Source organism: Myotis davidii, unplaced genomic scaffold, assembly GCF_000327345.1.
Source record: "Myotis davidii unplaced genomic scaffold, ASM32734v1 scaffold73, whole genome shotgun sequence".
Classification (NCBI taxonomy): Eukaryota; Metazoa; Chordata; class Mammalia; order Chiroptera; family Vespertilionidae; genus Myotis; species Myotis davidii.
Genome location: NW_006286675.1, coordinates 3,188,843 through 3,197,138, shown reverse-complemented (window position 1 = coordinate 3,197,138; position 8,296 = coordinate 3,188,843). Strand labels below are relative to the sequence as shown.

General features: G+C 50.7%; 1 protein-coding gene across 10 annotated transcripts in view; it reads left to right on the top strand.

The window, feature by feature from the left end:
• Window positions 1–8,296, top strand: part of ATP2B2 (ATPase, Ca++ transporting, plasma membrane 2) — a 296,812-nt gene that overhangs the window by 221,542 nt on the left and 66,974 nt on the right. For 6 of the 10 annotated variants that reach the window (XM_006758266.2, XM_006758265.2, XM_015560370.1 and 3 more), the window contains 3 exons: window positions 479–604; window positions 2,221–2,253; window positions 3,387–3,446. In XM_006758266.2, coding sequence (XP_006758329.1) covers window positions 479–604; window positions 2,221–2,253; window positions 3,387–3,446 — 219 coding nt within the window. The remainder of the gene's footprint in view (window positions 1–478; window positions 605–2,220; window positions 2,254–3,386; window positions 3,447–8,296) is intronic. The other 4 variants (XM_006758271.2, XM_006758268.2, XM_006758272.2 and 1 more) reach the window with 2 other exon arrangements.

The window sequence follows — 8,296 nt, the reverse complement described above, 5'->3', positions numbered from 1 at the left end:
ATATTCTTTTACCAGAACTTTAAAGAGAGGGTGGTGTCCACTTTAAGAAGTCCTGCAAAGGTCTTAGTTGGCATTTCTTTGCTGGTTATAGAACTAAGAAAAATGAGGTCTCATTCTAGATAAATCAATAAGAAAAAGAGAGGGTGGTCCCTGCTTGGCCTGTAAGGTTGAGGGAGGAGACGCGAAAGAGAGATAGAGGCAGGAGGGAATCTCCAAGAGAGCATGGCAGGTGGTAGGCCTGAGCTGTCTTGAGGCCTAAGAACTGAGGTATAGCAGTATATGAGCCCCAAGCCCATCACAGTGCTGTCCCAAAGTGAAGTCATCCTAAAAGGTTCATAGTTTGAACCTTGACTATGGGCAGTACCCTTGGACCTCAGCAGGCAAATTGCCAGCAGATTCTGGATGGAATTCCTTCCACTCTTTTGGGGAGGGGACTTGGTTCGTGCAATGGTAACTTGGATTCCATTCCCTTCTCCAGGGACCCATGTGATGGAGGGCTCTGGACGGATGGTGGTGACCGCTGTGGGTGTGAACTCTCAGACTGGCATTATCTTTACCTTGCTGGGAGCCGGTGGTGAGGAGGAAGAGAAGAAAGACAAGAAAGGTAAGCCCAACCCCCTTATGGACCAGGAGAGGAGCTCTTAAGGCCACTTTTTTGTTGTTGAATCATTCACTCCACAAAATAGTTATTGAGTGCCTTTTATGTCCATGCCCTGTGCCAATAGCCACATCCTGCATCCTCAAGGCCCTGCTCATGCCAGGAGGGCTCTGTCTGTTCCATCTCCAGGGTCTTGTCCCAGTCTCTGTCTTGTCCAGTCATGTCATAGAAACCCCTCCTTCTTCACCACTGGACCAGGCCAAGGATGCTGAGCATTTGTTGAGTCTCCAGCCTGAGGTGTAACTTGGTCCCATCTGCACCCCTCTCATCAAGTAGAAATCCCTACCTGGGAATATTTTTCCACTCTTCTCAACTCCACTGAGCAGAATGGCAAACCCATTCATCATATATTCTCCCCAAATAGGGGCAGAGAAGCTTCTAGGGAAGGTGGTTCCAAGTCAACTACTATGAGCCCCTCTCAGATGCCCCTGTCACTGCCACCTCACCTGGGTTCTGGCTCCTCCCCCTGAAAACAAGTCCTTCTTCCCTGAGCCCTCCTCAGAGCACCAGGCTAGCAGCCTGGGCTACAGGTGCCTCTCAGAGGAGAAGAGGAATGCTTAGAAGACATAAGAGCCCAGGCCTCTAGCCCTGGCATGGCCGGCTCCTCACCCAACACTCACACTTGGTCAGAACAGCTCCCTCTCACATCTTTAGTCTTTTGTCTTGTCTCCTTCCCCAGGCTCCAGAGGAAGGTCCCCAACACCCAGACTTTCTGAAGTCCAAGAGAAGGAGATGATAGCAGGTGACCTGTCCTAGGGCTTTAGGGGCAGCCCTGCTACCTCCAGTTCTCAAAGGTCAACCAGGCACAGAGCCTGGATGACAATCAAAAGTTACTTGTCCCCAAAGGTGAAACCCATTACCTACTAGGGTTCCCTTAAGATTATGGCTTCCTCACCAATAGGGATAATGGAACTAAGGTGTGATCTGTGAAATCCATATCTGGAGAGCAAAAGGAGAGCTCAAGTTGAAACTGAGAACGAAGTCCTAGCCAAGAGACCCAGAGCATGTCAGAACAGTGTCCATGCAATGACATAGAAGCTGACCTGCTGTGGCCCCAGGTTACAGGCAGTTGGGTAAATGTGGGCAGTTGGACAGGATGCAGCAACCTTTGACTGTTTCCTTGGCCTCACTGGGGCCTGGGTTAGGGGCAGAAGTTCCTACAGGCCACACCTGTGTTTTTTAAAATGCCAGTAGGAAGACAGGCCTCCCCTGCCCCAAAGCACAGAACAGAGTCTCTCATTCAACATTTACTTACACTCCAACTAAATGAGGGCATCAGTGTAGAGGGAAGAGGTGGGAAGTGGAGGCAACATGGCAGAGGAAGATGGGGACAGACTTGCCCCTTACATCCTCGTGAGCAGCACAGATAGGGCTGGGGCCCTCAGCACTGCCATCCCATCATCTCCATCAGGGACATTGCTTAAAGCCTGATAACTGTGAGTCCCCATGTCCAGAAGACCTTGGTCACGCCAGGATGTGTGTGTGTTTGTGTGTGTGTGTGTGTACACAGATGAGGCTGTGTGCTTCTCCTTCATTAATATGTCTCAAAAATCATCACACAGGTGTGAAGAAGGGGGATGGCCTTCAGCTACCAGGTACAGTAAGACACCCTTCAGGGTAGATGGGGCTTTTAGAAATAGCAGCAGCCTTTGACCACTGAGCCTGGGCCCTAGATACCAGCACACAGCTGGAGGAGGCTCCCTGACTGCAGGGGCACTGCCAGACCCTCAGCTGTGCCCCCAGGTGATGGCAGTCCCACAGGACAAGCCAGCACCTCATTCTACCTACTTGGTCCTCCAGTGCATCATCCTGTGGGCCAATGCCAATGGCATCACCAATGTCTCCACCTGGGCCTCAGCCCCACACACATACATGCAGGGGCCCGTCACCATGGGACCCCCCACAATCCTGCTCCCCTGCATATCCCCACAGAGCCTGGCTGGCTTCCCCTAACCCATGGTGTGTTCACTTCACCCAGCAGTCTCTTCCCTCTCCTTCCCACAGAACCTGTTACCCCACCCCAAGAAAAAAAACAACATGAGTGAATTTGACCATCTTGTATCATCTTTTAATTTCTAAATTAAGGGAAACTTGCTAGGACCTTCAAACAGAATGTGACATGTTCGATTTCATCTTTTAAATGATGGGGACTGCTGATTAGGAAGGAGGAGGTGGCCATGGGTGGTGACCTGAGCTAAGGATGTGAATCCTGCTAAGTCACAGCCCTCAACAGATGTTTTGCTAGCACAAGGGATGGTGATCATAGCAATACCCACTCGGAATGGCCAGGGCCACAGTGCACCAGTTGTTGAATGTCTTGAATTGACTCAGTACCATTGGCCCCTCTGATGGGAAGCCAGAACCCCTCTCCTCATAGAACTCTAACGGGGATCCCTACCTGATTGGTTGAGCCAACTGGGTGCATCTGTCTAGACCTCACCACAGAACAGTGCCATCCCGCCTAACCACATTGATCATATTCCATGTTTTATTTCAATGACCCTCCATGCCTGAGTTTTCCCCCCTGACTTCTGTGGCATCTCTATGAGAACATTTCACCCCCACCCCTGAATTTGAGTTTCTTGATCTCCAACAGAGATTTTCTTTGAAAACTATAGTCATGTTACTTGCCACAAGTTGGTTCATGTCTTTATTGTTGTTGCTGTTCTGCATTGTTGCTTTTCTCCATTGTGACACACTGCATTTTCCATCCCTCCCACCCCCGCAGCGGCCGATGGTGCGGCAGGTTCAAATGCTGCAGATAGTGCAAATGCCAGCCTAGTCAATGGTACGTCTCCCATGGCAAGCTCTCGGTCTCGGGTGGATGGGCGTCTTCTCCTCCACCCCCAACTTTGGGCTGGCCTCTCCCTATTCTGGACCCGCACAGATCTTGGATGTGCATGGACAGCTCTGGGACAGTCGTCCTCTCACATGGGGCAGGCGCTTAAGAGAGAAGCCACCACCGGGAATCAGCTCCACGCCCCCTTGCGGCACCAAAATGGCACTGGCTCCTGTGGGGCCTTTGACCCCCAGTGGAGCTCTGAAGAGGAACATGACTTTGGCTTCAGATTTGGCCCCAAGAAGCAATGTCCCACCTGCGTGGCCCTCTCTTAAGTACGTTCCTGGCCCCCGCTTTGGGAAGGAAGCCTGGGGTCAGGACCTGGGCTGAAGCTGGCGTCTGGGTCCTCAGTGAAGGCTCCAGTCCTCAACTCTAAAATTACCTCGAGGCTGGGGGATCCAGGCCAAGTTTCAGCTCTTTGGCCCCACCCCATAGCATGGCTGAGCCACCAATAGACATTTCTTCCTCTTCTCTTTCATGGAGCGAATGGGCAAGGGGTTCGCTTGGGCTCAGGCCTGGTCTGTCCCTCAGATGTGGACTGGTGTTTCTTGCTGTTGCCTGTGCTGGAGCATTTGTCCTGGGTCTGTGCATTCTGACTGGCCCCCTCGGGGAGGGAGCTGCCACTGAAGCTGGTCCGCGTCTTATCTCCTCGCACACAGGCAGGGAGGAGTTCCGTGCACTTGCCTCCAAGCCTTTAGATGTCTTATGTCTCTGCCCTCTCATCTTCAGAGCAGTGAAGCTTCTATTACTCAGACAAGTTCCTTTTTCCCAAATTAGGTAGCAAGAGAGTCGCCCAGGCTGTTTCTGAACTGCTGAGAGCTGTTAGGGCTCAGTCATGAAGCCAGTGCCCCAGCATCGCTGCATACCAGGCACCGGGCTGCGGGTTTCTTATCCATTGTATCATTTACTCCTCACCACTCCTGGAAAACATGGAGATCTTGTCCCACCTCATCTTGCCCCAGACCAAAAATGGAAGCACTTCATAGATGTCAGGGGCTGGGCAAGACACTTCTGCAAGCAGCGTCTTGCCAAGAAGGGCTAATTTGGGTGTGGGTCTATTTCAGGAGCAGGAGGAGAATGGAAGACAGCTTGGGTTGTGGGAGGTGTCATTCGTCAGGGAGGGGTGGTGAGGGATGACAGAGAGAAACGTAGGCAAACCCAAAGCCTAGGAGGGAAGGAAACAGGATGTGGCATCCTGCCTCCCCCAGGGTAATGAGCCTGCATCTGGGCTGGCCGGTTCCTAAAAAAGGGCACCTTCACTTCCAAACCAAAGCAGAAACTCCAAGTACCCCAAGAAAAACTGCAGGAAAGATGGGGAACTGACATTTCTCCACCACCTAGGCACTTTGCAAGCATTTTATGCTTGCCATCTTATTTAACCCTCATGACAACCCTGTGATACAGAATTTATTATCCCACTTTAAAGATGAGGAAACTGAGGCTCAAGGAGATCAAGACCCTAGCCCAAGGTCACAGACCTAGAAAGTAACATAGCTGGGATTTGAACCCAGGCCTGGCTGGCTCTAAAGTGTGTGTTACTCTGCTGGATCCAGAATTTCCCGATGGAGTATGTCTTGAAACTTCCCAAGGATATTAAGAGATCTTGCCCCCCACCTCCCAAGAAAAAGATCCTGTGGTCAAAGATGTTTAAGAACCTCTGGATAGAACTGGTGTCTTCCCTGGTGGCAGGACTCCTCACTGCCTTGAGTATGCTGGTGTGTAGTGGCAAGTTACAGAGCCATGCAGGAGTTCCCAGTCTGATTTGGCTGGAGGACATTTTCTGACTGAATCTGTGGGATTGTTATGCCTGCATAATATACTTTGGGAAACAGTGCTCTAAGCCATTAAAATGCCATCAGAGGAACAGAAGGCTGGACATTTCCTAGAAGCTTGTTAGAAATGCATAATCTTAGGCCCCACCCCAGACCTACTGAATGAAAACCTGCATTCTGTCAAGCTCTCCAGCCTCTGAGAGAGTCCGTAGAGGTTGAGAGGTGCGGGGCTGAGGCGTGGTGAGTGAGAGTATTACTGTCCCTTCTCCCTCCCTCCTCTGAGCCAAATGAGGATAGAAAACAAATTAGAGATAGAAAACAAATTCAGTGGCAGTATTCCCCCTGCTTTTACTCTCCCAAACCCCATCCCAACTGAAAGATGGTTGGGCACCATTCATCTTGGAGGATTATGACTGCCATTATTCTTTTATTTTTTATGATTATAAATGTAATCACTGTTTAATACATCTCTTATAATCATGATTAATAATACATTACTCTTAACTCCAGACATTTACAGGGCACTTTGAAATTGTTGCATTTCACAGAGAAAGAAATGGAGAAGCTGGGAAGGGGTCTCCTCATTAATGGTCTGTCTCCCCATGAGTCAAGTCACCTCTCCATGAATCCTCCACATCCATGCTTTTCACACCCATGTCCCCGATGATCCTTGAAGAGAACAGACCCATTTGGCAAAGCTGCATCTGGCATCGGATGCAGAGGGGCCTCCTAGTCTCCACCCAGTTCCTATCTTGGGTCCTGTCCTACATCCCAGCTCCCCTGAAACACAATCCATGCCACATGGGGCCAGAACTGGCTGTCCCGCCACAGTTCAGGGCCAGGCAAGCCCCCGTTTAGCTGAGGAGAACCCCAGAAAGTCCTTTGCTTCTGAGAAACCAGGCCATCTGCACCAGAGCACACCCAGAACACAACTCCCTTCCTCAAGCAAATGCATTGCTGATTATTTTTCTGGCCACGTGGTCACTGTGGATATAAAAGAGGAAATTGCTAGCTTATTTAATGGGCACACGCATGGGCTATTGCCCCTGATAATATGCAATACAAATAAAGGCCCCTTTGTGCCATCTAAAAGGAACTACTGAAGCGGAGTCCTCTGGTGCCCAGTTCATAAAGTTATGTTTTAAAATAAAGATAATTGTGTAGTTCATTTCTGTTTGCTCTGAAAAGGCCTTTTTCTTTTTTTGTTTCTTAATTTTGCAGAAAGAATTTTACAATAGAGCAACAGGGCCTTTCTCTTTGATCCCAGCTGGGCCACTGAGCCTTTGCTGTGAGAGGCAGTGGAAAGAGGGGGAGTGGGGTTGAGGTCCGTGAAGGCCACTGTCCCTCCCCGCAAGTCCCTACAGTGCGGTGTGGTGATGGTGATGACACTGTTGATGGAACTAATAACATAGCCCAGGATGTTCTATTTGAGGACTGCCTCTAAACCTTCCCTGGTCTCAGTTTCCTCATCTGTAAAATGAGCGAGAAAAGCCCGCCTTGCAGGGTGTCAGGGAGACTGACGGGAGATGACACTTGCACACTGAAAAAGGCTGAATGGGCCAGTGATTGTTACTAAGGCCCTTTTAGGTATTCTGGGGGGAGGGGTGAACCTTGCACCCCCATTTTACAGAGGTAGGAGCAGAGGCTGGGAAAGGAATGCCACATAGCAAGTTGGTGTCAAACAGGGGCTTTGGGAACCCAGTCCCCCAGTGCCACCTCAGTGCCCCTACCCTGGGCTCAGAGGGCTGAGAAGTGGCTGTGTTCTCCCCGACTGGGTGGAAACATGCACACACTTTAGAGCCAGCTCTCCATTTACCCACTGAGACCCGGGCAGGCCTCAGTTTCTCATCTGTAAGTGGATATAAGTATAGGGCGTCCTTGTAGAGATGTGGTGAGGACTAGATGACATCATAGAGGTCATGTATGCACCTGGCACATGGTGCGTTCTTTCGGAACGTGAGCTGTGGGACTCACCTTTGCAGCAAATGTCCTGGGGTAGCTGACCTCCTTAGGCTCCTCCAGAGGTGGTGAGGTCTGCATGTAAAGTTCTGGGCAAGCTTAGTGGGCAGGCCTGGGGGAGAGGGTGTCCCTCTCCGCAGTGCCAACAGGTGAAGGCAGGTGTCTCAGCGACCAGATAGGAGCCTCTGGTTTCTCCCACCTACCAACACAGCCTACACCTCTGGCTGTGGACAGTGCCTCCCAGGCAGCCCTGATTAAGGGATGGAAAGCTCTAGACTCAGCCTTTCTCCAGCACTATGCAACATCAGACCCTGGTATGCAGGGCCAGGGGTGGGGCACTCATGGGAGCCCACCAACCCGACCTTTCCTATCTAACATTGTCTGAGCTGGTCAACCTCAGAATGAAGAGTACACATCCAAACAGAAAGGAGGTTGGCAGCTTCCCCTGGGAGCTGGGGTACTCCCACCAAGGCCCCTGGACACACTTGGGGTACCTCAGAGCCCACCCTTTGCATGGGTTACCCTCTGTCAGGCTGGGCATGGGGTTGTCCATGCCGTGGTTTCACATCCCTTCAGAAGGAAAAGGAGAAAATAGTATTATTTCTTCTGGAGCCAGGAACCAAGGAATACATTAACCAAACTCTTCCCCATGTCCCATTCTAGTCTTTCTCTCTCTCTCTTTCTCTCTCTCATTTTCCTTTGTCTCTTCTCAGCTCACAAAAAGCACTAAGCAAATTACTCATGGGTACCTGAGAACTCTCACTCCTCTGCTTCCTGCAAGCCAACCCTGGTCCCTTTTACCCTCAAGACTGTCCTCTAATCTGTAAGATGCCTAGGGCCAAAATAATTCCCACAGAAACACTCTCTCCAAGCCCCCAGAGAATCAAGACAGACCTGCAGCCAACGCGCTGGCAGGTCTGTTCTTATCTCTGAGGCATCCCCAGTCTCCTGTGTGGAGGGATGGAGTCGGCTTGGCCCTTCCTCCATCTGTGACATGAATGTCCGTGGCCCTGTGGCATCTTTGTGATGACCGATGTGTGTTGTCTGTTCTCTGTTGTGTTAAAATTG